Here is a 14,704-nt window from a genome sequence, read left to right on the forward strand (position 1 = left end):
TGCAAATTATATTATCATATAACAACTTGCATTAAAGTTAGACAGTATTTTAACATACGAGGGGGGGAGGAGAAAAATGCATCAGAATTTAAGAGTGAGAATTTCTATTCACTTTTTGCTGAAAATTTCAATTAAAACTTCCTGAAAAGTTGAAAAATTCAATTTTTCCGGAGTGAAAATAAATCCCTTCGTAAAAAACGTTTTTTTTTTCGGAAATTTTCCTTTTTTTTACCCCCCAACTGTTTTATCTCTAAACCGGTGTGATTTCTGAAGTTTGACCAGTAATTCTAGATTTACTATTTCACAATGCCACCAGTTTAATTTGAAATTAGGGTTATATTAATTAGCAGGCTTCAAAGAAAGGAGGAGGTTCTAATCTCATTGGATGTTTTTCTTTGTACAATGTTCTATAAATACTCGTAGGCACCTGTACTCAAGGGTGTGTACGGGGGGCAGGGGTGATTGTGAGTTCATCAAAAAATACCTGAAAGTTTCAAAGCGAGACCGGGGGGGGGGGGGGGTAATCTTTGGCTTCTCTTACTTAAGTGCATCTTTGCCATAGTACTAAATGGTTCTGAGTCAAAATATTGTGTGTACATTTGATTAAATTTTTAATGGGTTACAAAGTTACTTTTGAGCTGGTGTTATACAAGTTATCTTGACATTTGTCCATCTTAAGAGATAGGTGTTCATCTTATGGCTCTTGCAGGTATATTTGATGAGTATTATATAATTTTAAAAAACTGCGGAGGTAGGGAGATAAAAGTATAACAAAAAAAATATAATTCCGGTATTTTCGGACATTAAATTACCGGAAATACGTCTGAAAATACCGGAAATTCGGTAAAATACCGAAACACAATCACCCCTGGGGGGGGGGAGAAGGAACACCTGTTGGACCGAGCCTGAAGTGGGTCCAATATTTTTATAACTAGGGGTGAAATATTGGTGTAAACAATATGGAGAGGGGCTCGGAAAAGTCATTTGTGACGGGCCCCTGCCTGTACCGATTAGGAAAATTTTTTTTGTTTGAAACGGTATACTTCCAGGGTGGTCTAATGGTAATCAAGTTCGGGTTCAATGAAATTGAGGGAACTCTTCAAATATCGTACTCACATTTAAATTGATTTGTACTTTACCAACTTTGTATACAGTCTCACTTAGTGAACCGGTTTTTATGATTTTTTTGTTTAGGGGTGGTCTAACTTAGGTTCCAAATCTTTGATTTACCATATTTATTCTTTAAAGAAAAGTTAAAGGTAAAAAACAATACATTTCATGTAATTTCCGTTACAAACGATTAAGTGTAAAACCCCTTGTTAAAAAAAGGCCATGAAAAATAAGTATATACTTTCTTTACCCATAGTTAAAGAATCTCTCCTCCTATAAACTACTACCTAACATAACGGAGTAAGTTTAGTTTTAAAGACTAATTTCAAGTGTAGTTAAATTAGTGTTTAATTCAGGATTCGCTAGGTTGTCAGTTACGTTAGGTAGTAGTTTATGGCCCCTAACTTCAAAAAGTTATTAAAAATTAAGAGATCATAAAAAATTAGTTAGGTATTTAAAATAATTAATCTTATACTAATTAAAATCAGTGTTTTATTTTATAATTCAGTGTTAAGTTTAGTTGATTTTTGTACTGGAATTGTAAAATAAATTTCATTTCTAGGTTTTGGTAGGAATAATAGTATGTGTAAGTGTAATTAGTTATTTTTTGCTTTTTAGTTCCGAGGTGTTTCTTGAAGGCAAGTTTTTTTATTTTATTTAAAAGTAATTTATTTTTTTTATCAAGATAACGATAAGAAGCACACGGTTTTCAACAGTTGTGTTTAGTGCCTTGAAAATTGTCCTAACTCTTAAAAAATCCCCTCAATATCCAGATTTGAACTTAATGCAACATATTTATAGTTATCTTAAGGTAGATTATGAAAATACGGCTTTGAAACGAAAAGAAGAGAACAAAAGCTAGAAACAGTAAGTCTTGGAAGTGTAGTTGAACACTTACTCAAAAATTACACGGAAAAAAACATTGAAATCTATTCGCATAGGTTCAAAAGCTGTTGTGGATGTTGAATGATATTCTACTAAATAATAGCTTAATAAAAAGTTAGATTATTCAATAATATACAGACATTTTTTAAGGTGTACAAAAACTTTAGAGATAAAATTTCCGGCATTTTTTGGTTTTTGATTTTTAAAATTTTTTATACCTATTTCATTGAAAGTCGTAGGTGTACGAACACTTTTGGGAGCCACAGTATGTAAGAAAACTGGTATAAAAAACACAGGACAAAAAAATTTCTTAAAATAGATTTAATTTCATGTCCTAAAAGATTCATACACATATTTACAAGTCACATAATCTGATCCAATATAAAATTGTTAAATTTATACAATTTGTTAAAAGAGATTTTACAGTGTATATACATTAATTCGTATAAATAGAATTTGAAGCTGCTATATATTATCTACATAAGTAAGGAACAGCACCTTTTAAGCATCTAGAAAAAATAATAAAATTCAAGTCTTGATAATATTCTTTATAAAAGTTATCACAGAAAGTCAACAGATGTCTTGAAAATATCTTTAGATCTGGAAAATAAAAAAGAACATTTAAACAGGTACAAAATAAAAAGAATGAACCCCTTCAGCATCTGGAACCTACTTACTGTGCATCACTTCATTTTTAACTCATTTATGAGAGATATGAGTGATTTTGACTCAAAATTATGCACATTTTCATGATAATCATGAAACTGAATGTGCATAAAAGAAAATGATAGATTTTAGAGCTTAAGTAGCAAAATATTTTCTGCTGCAGAACAATTAACGCTTGACATAAGGCATACGTCTTTCAGGTGCTGAAGAGGTTTTAATTTGAAATTCATATTACATAGACAATGTGTTTATTAGTAAAACAAGTGATTTTATTGGATGACTCTAATCAATAGGATTAGGGGCCAGCCAAAATGTATTTTCAGTTGTCTCCGAATTTAAATAATTAATGAAATACAAAAATTTTAATGCACCATGTTTTTAAAAAATAAACAAAAAATACAAAATAATTTCTCTAAGATTCATGTAGATTTGAAAAGGTATACAGATTCAGAATTTCTTACAAATTGTCTGGAAAATTTACGATTGTGAGCTTTTAATAGTTATCAAAATACTTGTTAGCTTTAAAAAGAAAAATATAGGGCACACCCAACAGACAGTTGATGCATTTATCATTTAACACTTTTATCACTTGGCAAATATCAAACTGAGATTTGCGTTTTCTTACTGACAAGTATCCCTTAAACTAATAGCTATGTAGTATATGGGCCCATGTTTTTCCTTTTAAAGCTTACAAGCATTTTAATAGCTATTAAAACCTCACAAACAAATTTTCCAAACAATTTGTTTTTAGTTCATTTTAAAAACGTGGTGTATTAAAACTTTTTCATTCCATTAATTATTTTCATCTTTTAGGTATCCTGTGGCTGAAAGCTTTCAATCGATTTTAAATATTTCGATCAGTCAACGACACGGATGGTTAAATTGACAGTGACGGAGTTTTTTTTTTTTTTTTTTTCCATTTTGATAAAATTAGCCTTAAAAATAAACTGCACAATGAATAGCACTGTAACCCCAAAAAACATCGACTTCTTTTTCACATATTTTATGTACAACATAAGTTTAATGTGATCAGAAAGTTTTTAATGTGGTAATATAGATATACATCACACATATATTTTCCGCAAATGAACTTGAAATGGAAAGCAGGTAACAAAAATTACCAGAGATGAGCCAAGCAGAAATAAAATATATATTAGCTACAGTAAAACCTCTGTATAACGATAATGTTCATAACGATAAACCTGCCTATAACAATATTTTCGTTTAGTCCATGCGAATTTCGTATTTACTTGATGCATTTTAAACCTGCATACAACGATAATCATTTTCTAACAAAACCTGTCTACAACTATATTTTTTTCTCTCTAGTAAGCTCATTGAAAAACCAGATTTTTTTCCTTCTGTCTCAAAAAACAGATTCCATAAATGTCTGGTGGAATGTGAGATAAGAAAAGAACGGATTATTTCTAATGTTAGTCTACCATTTTTTAGCTGAGGGGTCAAAGAAGAGAGGAAGAAACGACGATTGAAACATGTAGAACTGTTTATTTCTTTTGGAAATGGCACCCAACTAGGAATGAGGGAGTTTACTTCTTTCTTCCAGTGTCGAATCATTTCGTTTATAGAGGATTGGTTCCACTTGATTTGGAAAGACCTTGTTTTAAGCAAAATTCGTTTTGGATGTGATTTGCATGAAAAAAGTATAAAAAAATTAATTAACACATATTTTTGAAAGAAAAAAAAATCTGTAAACTTCTTATGAAATAAACTGATGCTCATAATATCTTTGTTATACAGTTTTATACCTTGTACTTCGCAAAACTTTCCGTTTAAACTCTATTGAAGGCTGTAAAACTATATTTTTGAGTTAAAATTTTTTAATTCAAACCGTCTAAAACGATAATCTGTCTATAACGATATTTTTTCTCGGTCCCCAAAGTATCGTTATAGACAGGTTTGACCATAAAAAGTTGCAGCTCAACCTAACATTCATTTACATTTTATCATGCTCCAGCATTTACATTGAAAATTCGCCAACTTGTAAAAAAAATATGCCGTTCATATACAATATAACCTTGATTTAGCGATTGTCAAGAAATTGGAAATTATCATTTAATCAAGGATATCATTAAATCGAGGAGCATCGACATGCAATGCAGTCCAATCCGGACCAGTGAAATGTCCTAACATAAACCTAATGCACAAGGTTTGACAAGTGCAGGGATCCGCTTTTCCCACCAAAGTCCACTTTTAAGGGTCAAGTCCGCTTTGACCGCTTTTTAACATTTTAGTCTGTTTAGTCCGCTTTTATATTTTCTTAAAAATTAGATTTTAAAAGTTTTCATTACGTTAAAAGATAGTGTGTACCGATGTTTGTTACGCCCAAACATGTGGCTGTGGCGCCTTCTTTCTATTCAACATGACTTTCTCCTACTATTTCGCTTCATATTGACGTCATTACTCCTTCAACCACTGCAGCATGGAAATTAACAAATGGAGAGGTTTGGGGAGGAGATACCACGTCTTGGTACCCCCTTGAAATTTTTTTTTTTTTTTGTACTTCTATATGCAGTATCGCAAAAAATAGCTTCCTTTGTTTGTGAGTTCAATCTTTCTGCATCTTGTTAATATTTTGATATTTTTGACAATCAGAAGTTATTCTAACATACATTACCTTAGATTAGCTTATTTTATGTTTAATTTCAATAGATAATAAAGTACTTTTTTTTTGGAACCATGGCAACATCAAACTTACACAGACTTCGCCGAAAATAGCTTTGCATCTTGTAAATATTTGCCATTTTTGGCAGTCGAAAGTTATTTTGACATACACCACCCTAGATTAGCTTATTTTATGCTTAATTTTAGTAGTTAATAAACTTTCTTATTTTTGGAACAGTCATTGCACTTACTTGGACTTCGCGGAAAATTGCTTGTCGTGTTTGAGATTTCAATCTTTTTGCATCTTGGAATTATTTTAATATTTTTGGAAACTGGAAGCTATTTTGACATATGCTACCTCAGATTATATTATTTAATTTTATTTTTAAAAGATTAAAAACCAAATTACTTTTGTATTTCTTTGTATCCTTATTTGTTATTGAAAACAAAGCTCTATGAATCTGAACTTGCACATTAATTGATTAAATTTAGTTATTCAGTAAATCAGGCTTAAATTTATATTCAGTGTATTTATCACTTAAGCAGCATTTGCTTATTTTTGGATGTGGTGTATCAATAAAATATCCTCTTCCTTAGTAATTTTTATATATACTTGAAGACAGTTACAATACCTTGGTGGCAGAACTAATACATACATATGAAGAAAGGATTTGGATACTTAGCATACTAAGAAATGATTTGCAAACCTCTAATATTTTTGAGCTTAGGCAGTAGCGTAGCCAGAAATTACCACTGGAGTTGGGTGTTTGGTCAGAAACTGATATGTATATAAATTACCATATTAGGGTTGGAAATATGTGTTAAAAATGGGGGGGGGGTGGACTCCCTCATGGCCTCTAAACTAGATCTTCTTGTCTTGCAGTACCTTATATCAAAACGAATTTTATTTAAACTGGTTACGTGAAAAATTTTGTAAATGAGCTACGATGTTTACTATAAAAACTGTTTCTAAAAGGTCTTGACTAGGTATGCAGTTTCATCGGTCATTTAGCTTTTGTATATTTATAATCAGCCAGTTTTTACCTGTTAATTAGTACAAAATTTATTTTTCAGTTAAAATTACTTTGAAAGATAGTTACATGCTTGCTTGTCACTCCCCCCCTCCCCCCATCCAGATTTTTGTAAATAATATAATTCAATGGATAAAAAATTCAGTTGTACAGAAGGTGATAAGGAATTTTATCATTAAAAATCATTATTATGGTTAATTAACAAATTATCTTCACTGATTTAGCCAGCAGGCAGCTAATTTGCCTTTTGGTGCTTCCCTGGGTTTAAATATGACTGGTCCTCCCAAAGTCCTCTTTTTAATCCTAACTGGTCCTCTTTTACCCTTTTCTATGGCTAGAATGTGTTGGGAGCTCTGCAAGTGTGACATAATCAAAGGTACAGAAGACCTGGACAGTGTGCTCATGTCCTACTATGAAAAAAAATTTAAAACAATTTTACAAATTCAGCAAAAAGGTAACTAGTGAAAAAATTTAATAGTGTAAAAAATTAGGAAAAAACATATAGGTTTTTACATTTGAAATTTTTTTTTCCACACATAAAGCTTGCTTCAAAAAGTTCATGCAAACAAATTCAGTTGCATGAAAGTCCTTATATCGCACATGTAATATATCTTCAATGGCATCATGATGCGTAAATATATTTAAAATTTCTTATATCATCCTCAATCTTTATTTATAAAATCTCTAAACCACATATATAGAAGAAACATCAAAAATACTGTAATCAATAACAAAAATAAAGATGGTGCACATTAAAATACACACAAAAAGATAATTTGTACTGCTTTTACCTTCAAAGCTCAATTAAGATATTTGCGACACCTTCGTGAGTTGCAATGACATGGTATTTTTTCTTCCTCAAAAGGAAATTTGTAATCATAAGTCAGTTCTTCACCTTTGATTATCCTATGAAATAACAATACACCAGACTTGTCATATAGTGCATGCATTATTTAAGGATATAACATTCAGATAAATGACACATTAAATATTGAATACAAAGTAGTATACAGTAGAAAGAAAGTAGTATAATACATAGTACTTCTTTTATTCAACAACATACAATTAAATTGTTTTCTTAAAAGTTCTCACAGGCAAAGGCATGTAGTGATCAAAGCATTCCAGAAAGTAAAAAATTGAATAAGAGTTTTAGGATGTATGTATAAAAAAAGTTTCCTTTTGTAAAGAATTAGACAGTGATAGTGTTCCTTAATGTTTTCATTGGCAGGCACACCTTAAAATAGGAATAAATAAAGCAAAATGTGATGTCACTGTGCTTATAAATTTGAACTGTATCTAATATAGAGATTCAAAATTAAATAAACAAAGATATAACCGTGAACTACTAGGTAGATAGGATAGAAAGGAAAGGTTGTTGTGCTTTTGTTTTTAGACAACAATTATTAGTACAGTTGACTCTTGCTACAACGCGATCCGACCTACGCGAAATGGCTATAACGCGATTTTTACTCCAGTATACAGTTTTAGATCGAACGCGAATTCCTCGCCTGCAACACGAAAATTTTCTGAAGGGAATTGCGGCGTGTAAGTTTCGGCTTTGTTATTTTCTACTACTTTTTTTTTCTCTTGACTGGACCTTCATCCCTTTGGCATCACTGAGAGCGGAAGCTCCCACATCGTACTAGTCTGTACATCGCTTATACAAATACTCGCCACTTTCCTTTTTTTTTTTCATTCTAAATGTGAATGTTGATGAAATATAATGACACCTAAGAGCGCCGTTTTATCTAAAGTTTGTGAAGATAAAAGAGAAAGTTTCTGACAATTAAAGAAAAGCTAAAGGTTATGTGGATGAAAACAACTATAAAATGCATTGAAGGTAGCACTACAATTAGGTATGAGTGAATCTTCTATATGTACAATTAAAAATCAAGAAAAGAAAATCCGTAAAAGTTCACCGAGTAGTATCTAAGGAGAATGCAAAAATTATGAAAATGGAAGCTGCTTTTGTATTGTGAATTTAAGAAACCAGGAAGAGGGGTGTTGCCATAGATGGAAACGTTAGAAAAAAATAGTGAAGCAACTGTATTGTTCATTTAAAAATATATAAGAATAACGGTTGGGCAGTATAAATCATCATCATCATCTTCACTTTATTAAGTTACAAATATCATTACTGGATCTACTATATACATTACAAGTATAGTCATTTGTTTTTCTTACTACATACAGTACGCACTGGGTACCATACTGGTTTATGTTATAATCTTTTTTTCCCATTGATCATTGATTTTGTGCATCATAGCAGTATTTTGGGTTGAATAAAACAGTTTTATTTTAAAATACAAATAGAAATTCAGCTTTTTATGTAAGAAACAATAATTTATAGTTGAGAAATGATTTTTAACAGTTTTAGGTGGTGTTTACAAGTGTTTAAAATAATTGGGTATACTTATAAAAGTTTTTACACACACCCTTCGACACAATGTGAAATTTTGACTTACGCGAGAGGTCTTAGAACACATCCCTCGCGTAAGTCGGGATTCGACTGTACTCCATTTGAAGAATCTTCCAAACAGAAAGAATTTCATTAATTATATTTTAATGTTAAATGAATAAGATAAATTTCATTTTAAAGTTACAGCTTATCCTTTTCCTATGGGAAAGAAAGTAAAAATATTGCATGCTTTACTTACTCAGAACCTCCAAGTTTTATAGATTCTATTAGTTTCAACAGTAAATATAGGCTGACTGCACAATATGGTAGAGATTACTACAGGCAAACTTTTAGCAATTTTAATGAATGATTTTTAATATTTTCTTTCTCATGTAATATGTATAAAGCATAGTTATAATAATTTAATGTTTTTTTAAAAGTGAAATTCAACTGGTTTTGTTTATGCTTATTCTTTTAAACTTTTTATATTGTTATATCTGAAACTTTGCCGACAGCAAAAAATATCTTTAATTTTTTCTTCACTCTTTTACTTCAATGAAAGGAGTTGAAGGGTAAGATCATTTTAAAACATATTTTATACATATGAAGTGAGAACATACCTCCTAAGAGCAAATATCACAATATGCTTTTTGCCATCAACAGTTATCACTTTTGAAAAGCAATTTGGCTACAGAGAGAGAGAAAAAAATCTCAATTAAAAATTTTCTGCATTAATAAAACAAAACATATTTTTTACATTAAAATAAATGTCTAAAAATTATACATACTTCACATGAATGATTGATAAACCTAGCAGCATTTCCATGCATAGTTGCATCAACTACTTCATCATCATCAATTCGAAACATATAACATCCAATACCCTGGAAATAAAGGAACACTTTAATAACTCTACCATTAAAGTCAGACTTCCTTTGGAAGACTTAAGTAACATTTTATACATCAAAGCACTAGCTTGCTGTGTCTCTGCATCAAAGAAAAAATACAATGTCACAAAAAAAAAAGAGATTACTATTGGAGATGCACAAAATACAATATTTTGCTAAAAACCGAATATTTGGTTAAGATTCTAATAAAATATTTGGCCAAATACAATGCATTTGGTTAAACCTTTTTAAATATATTGATTGTATTTTTATTTTATGCTGATATAAAATAGAAAATGTTCATCTATTTTGTATGTGTTGTGAACGTAAATGCATTTCCAATCCGAAATTTATATGCATTAAGTATAATCAATTTAAATCATCCCTGAGGCAAAAGCATATTAATGGTTAATTTGGTTTATGTATATCTGCAATTTTTCACAACTTAATAATTTATTTATTTCTTGACCAATGATTTGATAACTGATATAACCATGGTAATCTCTTCATAGTAAATAAAAGTAAGTTTTCAAAGAAGTTCTGGAAGGAAGTCTGTGGCGGACGTGCGTACAGGAGACCCCATAGCACCTACAGCCTTGAAATTTTGTACAAAATTAATTTGAGCGGTGGGGGTGTGCACCTGGGGTTTTATTTTTTGAAAATCAAATTAGTTTTGTAATTAATGTTTTAAGCTCAAATTTCATGTAAATTGCTTATTAAAGGGGTGAAAAATTACTTGCGTATATTAATATTATATATTGTTGGAAAGGGTAGAATTTTCCACATTCTACCCAGTTTGTTTCAATGCTCTAACTTAAATACGGTGGGAATTATTTGCATTTTTAGCTCAAAGTTTTTTATGCTTAGCTAAAATTTAGGTACTACTTTCTTCATTAAATCTACCAGTAAAAGGCAAAGGAATTGTCCTACAGTTTTCTTTTTGACACCACTGAAAAGAGTGGCTTTTTTTACTAAAAATCTAACTCGACCTATGGTCAAAAAGCTGAGCTTCTATCTCCAAATAAAAAAAGTTACAAGCCGTTAAAAATCAAGTTCAAATAATCCTCATCTCCATTAAAATTATGTTTCTTCTTTCCCTTATTCACAAACTTTAAGGGTTTTGATTTTAATGGAAAATCTTAGGCTCAACTCAAGCCCTGAGCTAAAGAGCATGTGATATATTACTGAGACCATAAATATACATAACTGCAGATTTGCAATGCTCAGGAGCCCCTTAGCCCTTACGGCTCTGCAAGTTGGTAAAAGTTATTTTGAAACCTGGGGAAGGACTGCTGTTTAATCCAAAAAGAGCTCATAATGCGTTTTTAATGTGTTTCTTTCTAACTGACGATTTAAATCTTTGTGAATCAAATAAGATTCAAAGCTATCTTTGGGGGTTGATGAGCGTTAGCGAGCAGGGGGCAGAGTCCCCTAGTGTTATAAATAGAGAATATTGCATTTAAAAAAGCCTAAGTGGCTAAAATATCATTATAATTTTCTCAAGTGATTTTCTGCTATTTTAGTCTCCTTAGTAACTGAACAATTGATAATAGTAACAGATAATTTAACATCTGAGTGTTTTCTCTAGCATTAAAACTTTCTTGAATGGGACAGTTCTAGTAAGTAACAATATGAATTCAAATTGAATTATCTTTCAATTGCTAAGTTATAGTATAAGTATAGTATAACTTAGCAATTGTCAAATTTGTAAATTTGTTTACAATTCAATTGCTTGATAATACAGTATTTGGCCGAAACAAATATTCGGTTAATCTCTAATTACAATTAATACGATGGTAAGTCAAAAAATTTAGTCAGTCTCCCCGGAGGACTGTGCACAGAGATGTGTATTAAAGTCGAACACTATAAAGAGACATGAAATATACAACAAATGAAGTATGCGACAAAATAATTTGCGCCATTCTGAAGATCAAGCGTTCAAAAAAGATGACGTAAATTGCAAGTGAGAAATAACACCTGGGTTGCCATTTTTGGCCACCTGGCCTGAATCCAGCTTCTGGTTTTGAGGAGGAGGTGGGTTAAAGTGCAATTTTAGGGCCAAAAGGGGCTGAGACCAATTTTAGAAATATAAACCTTCAAAATAAAACTTTAGGCTTTATTGGTCAGGGGTCCTTGGGCCAGGAATTTTTCCGTGGTAAACCAAAATATACAGTATTTACCTTTTCCTGAATTGTAACATGTTTTCACTGCAAAAACTTTCATGAGTATAAAGGCACCCCCCCCCCCCCCCCCGCCAGAATTGACGTGAACTATAGTAAATTCCCGATTATCCACGGCATTGGGTGGTACAAGTACTGTGGATAATAAAAATTATGGATAAACCATGAAAATGCTAAGAATGAGAGACAATTAAGGTAAAACTTGAACTTCCTCAAACATTTAGCTGATGGCAACACTGCTTGGCAAACAGTGAAAGGCTATGCAGTAAAGTAAAAATGATTTGTATTTTTTCCAGATAGAACTTAACATCAATAAAGAACAAGTGTATGTACAATGAAGAAAGCACAATAAATAAATAAGCAAATAAATAAATAAAAAACAAAAACAACCAAGTTTAAATTCACAATTTTTCAAAAAAGGGAAGACAAAACAAGTCATTGGTATTTGCATTTTACTGCAAAAATACGTGTTTCTGCTTGTTGATTGACTCGCGGATAAACGGGAATTTACTGTACAACAAAACCTGTTGAAAAAATCAAAAATTTTCAAATTCAATATTTTCCTCTATATTTGGGATAAATACGCACTCACAGCTAAAAATATGCACTCAGCAGCATCATGTTTGTGATATTTGAGAAAGAAGCGAATAACTGAAAGGCACATGGCATTTTAATATTCTCAAAGTAACTGTTACATCAAATCAATAACAAATTTTACTTTGAGCAGATCAGAAACACATTATTATTTTCGGCAATAAGTCATACCTTGCTTTGATATATCCGTTCTCTTTTATCAGTCAACACTGATCTCACAACTTCACCAGCATATTCAATAACCAATTCTCCTGGATCAATGTTGCGTTTACAAAACAGTCCTCGTCCATGAATGCTAGAACTATAAAATTACAAAGCATTCAATCAATTCTAACACATTTTACCAAAGAATAAATGAAATTTAGATAAATCTTTTTAAACATTCCCAATGCTTTTAAAATCAATTTTCAATCATAAAACTGATACAATCAAAAAACCTTTACAAATTATTAATGTTTACACAAATCAATATAAAAATATGTATAAAACTGGAATAAAAAAATTAAACCGTAATATTACTAAATAAAATTTACCGATAAACTCCAACAGTTTCCCTTGCAAGTGATTTCAAATTTTTAAAACGCATTGCAATTGGTAAATCAAGAATTGTTGATCTCCTAGTTGATTTTTGAGCACCTTCTTCTTCCTCCTCCGGGGGCAAGAAAATAGGCCTATCACGATGCTCAGACGCCAAGAAACTGAACATATCATATTCTCTCCGAGTTGTGTAGATTTCACTCCGAGCACATCCTGAAGCATTCTCAGGTAACTAAATCAAATAATAAAAAATATAAATAAAAGTGCATTTTCATGAATAAAAGTTAATGCCTTCAATTTTCTTTAAACTAACGAGCTGATGTGTGCCTCACATGACTTCCTTTTACTCCAATATAATGTCATTTTCCCATTATTGGCAATTTTGATGTGATTCAATAGTTTACTCTCTAAATATCACTAACAGTGGCGAAATTGAAACCAGATTTTTTAAAAAAATCGCCAAATTTGTCGCCAAGTTGGCCATAAAACTTGGCGACCAAATGACTGGCGATATATCGCCAAGTGTCCGCCAAATTCTAACACCACTTGCGTTTACATCGAAATTAACAATAATTTCCCCCCAAAAAACACCCCCTTAGAAACACCCGAATGCAACCGAAAGAGGAGGTGCACAACTAGACTCGACTAGATAGAAATAAATTATTCAGTAACTTTTTTAGCTATAAAAAATTTAAAATTATTTCAAAAAATTAAGATGTAATACAAAGAAAGAGTTTTACCTCAAAGAAATCCTTTCCAGGTTTATGAAAAGTAAAATTGTAATCTGCACATTTTTCAGCTCCAGGCAACTGTTCCAAAAGATATGTTAATGCAGGGCTGTCCAAGCCCAGCATGTGAAAGCCATCAATATCTGCAATATGCAAGAGAAAAATGTTTTGAATTTTTATTTATAACTGGAACATCAATAGAAATATATACATCTCTTAGAAACAGATTAAAATGGAATGAAACATAAAAACCTTCTTAACCCATCAACGCCCACTGTCCTCGTTAGAGGACAGCCAATAAATCATTATTTAAAAGCTTTATAACTAACTTAAAACTGTATCTTCATTTTTCTGAGTGTAGATGGCAGCTTTATAGATATTCTATTCCAATTCCACATTTTTGCGGTTATTTTTTAGTGTTGTTATTTGGATCGCCATTTTTCGATTTTTCTAATGCTACATGTGCCTGTTCTTTTTGAATTTTTATACCGAAAATTATCAAAGTAAGTTTTAATATTACTTATAGTTGCCTTCCTTTAGAGTTGTATTGAACATATCTCTACATAGTATAAAATGAAGTCCCCAAAAAGTGTCTGTGTATTTGAACTCGCAAAACTCGAGAACTAACCGGCCGATTGCGCTGAAATTTTCACAATTTGTTCCTTTAAGTCCTGAAAAGGTTTGTAGACTAGTTCGAATAAAATTCGATGAATAGTTCTTTTTTTATTCCAATTTACGTCCAATTTCCACATAAATTCTTAAATATGAGGGTGAAAATTTACTTGCACATATTAATATTACATATCGTTAGAAAGGGTAGAATTTTCCGCGTTCTACGTAATTTGTTTCAATGCTCTAACTTTATTACGGCAGGAGTTATTTGCGTTTTTAGCTCGAATTTGTTTAGGCTTAGCTGAAATTTAGGTACTACTTTCCTCAATTAATAAATCAAAAAAAAGTGAAGGAATTGTCCCACAGCTTTCTTTTTGACGCCATTCGAAAAAGCGACCTTTTTTACTCCAGATCTAACTCGACCTATGGTCGAAAAAATAAGCTTTTATCTCGA

The 14,704-nt window shown here is 31.2% G+C and overlaps 1 protein-coding gene across 1 annotated transcript in view; it reads right to left on the minus strand.

Moving 5' to 3' along the window:
* Nucleotides 1–2,335: 2,335 nt before the first annotated feature.
* LOC129226762 (uncharacterized) overlaps nt 2,336–14,704 on the minus strand; it is a 160,966-nt gene continuing 148,597 nt past the window's right edge. Inside the window, exons 34-40 of the mRNA XM_054861391.1 lie at nt 13,651–13,781; nt 12,907–13,142; nt 12,545–12,674; nt 9,501–9,596; nt 9,333–9,400; nt 7,106–7,220; nt 2,336–2,595 (exon numbers count right to left, since the gene is read on the minus strand). Coding sequence (XP_054717366.1) covers nt 7,115–7,220; nt 9,333–9,400; nt 9,501–9,596; nt 12,545–12,674; nt 12,907–13,142; nt 13,651–13,781 — 767 coding nt within the window. The 3' untranslated portion in view covers nt 2,336–2,595; nt 7,106–7,114. The remainder of the gene's footprint in view (nt 2,596–7,105; nt 7,221–9,332; nt 9,401–9,500; nt 9,597–12,544; nt 12,675–12,906; nt 13,143–13,650; nt 13,782–14,704) is intronic.

The sequence above is a fragment of the Uloborus diversus genome, chromosome 7, assembly GCF_026930045.1.
Source record: "Uloborus diversus isolate 005 chromosome 7, Udiv.v.3.1, whole genome shotgun sequence".
Taxonomy (NCBI): domain Eukaryota; kingdom Metazoa; phylum Arthropoda; class Arachnida; order Araneae; family Uloboridae; genus Uloborus; species Uloborus diversus.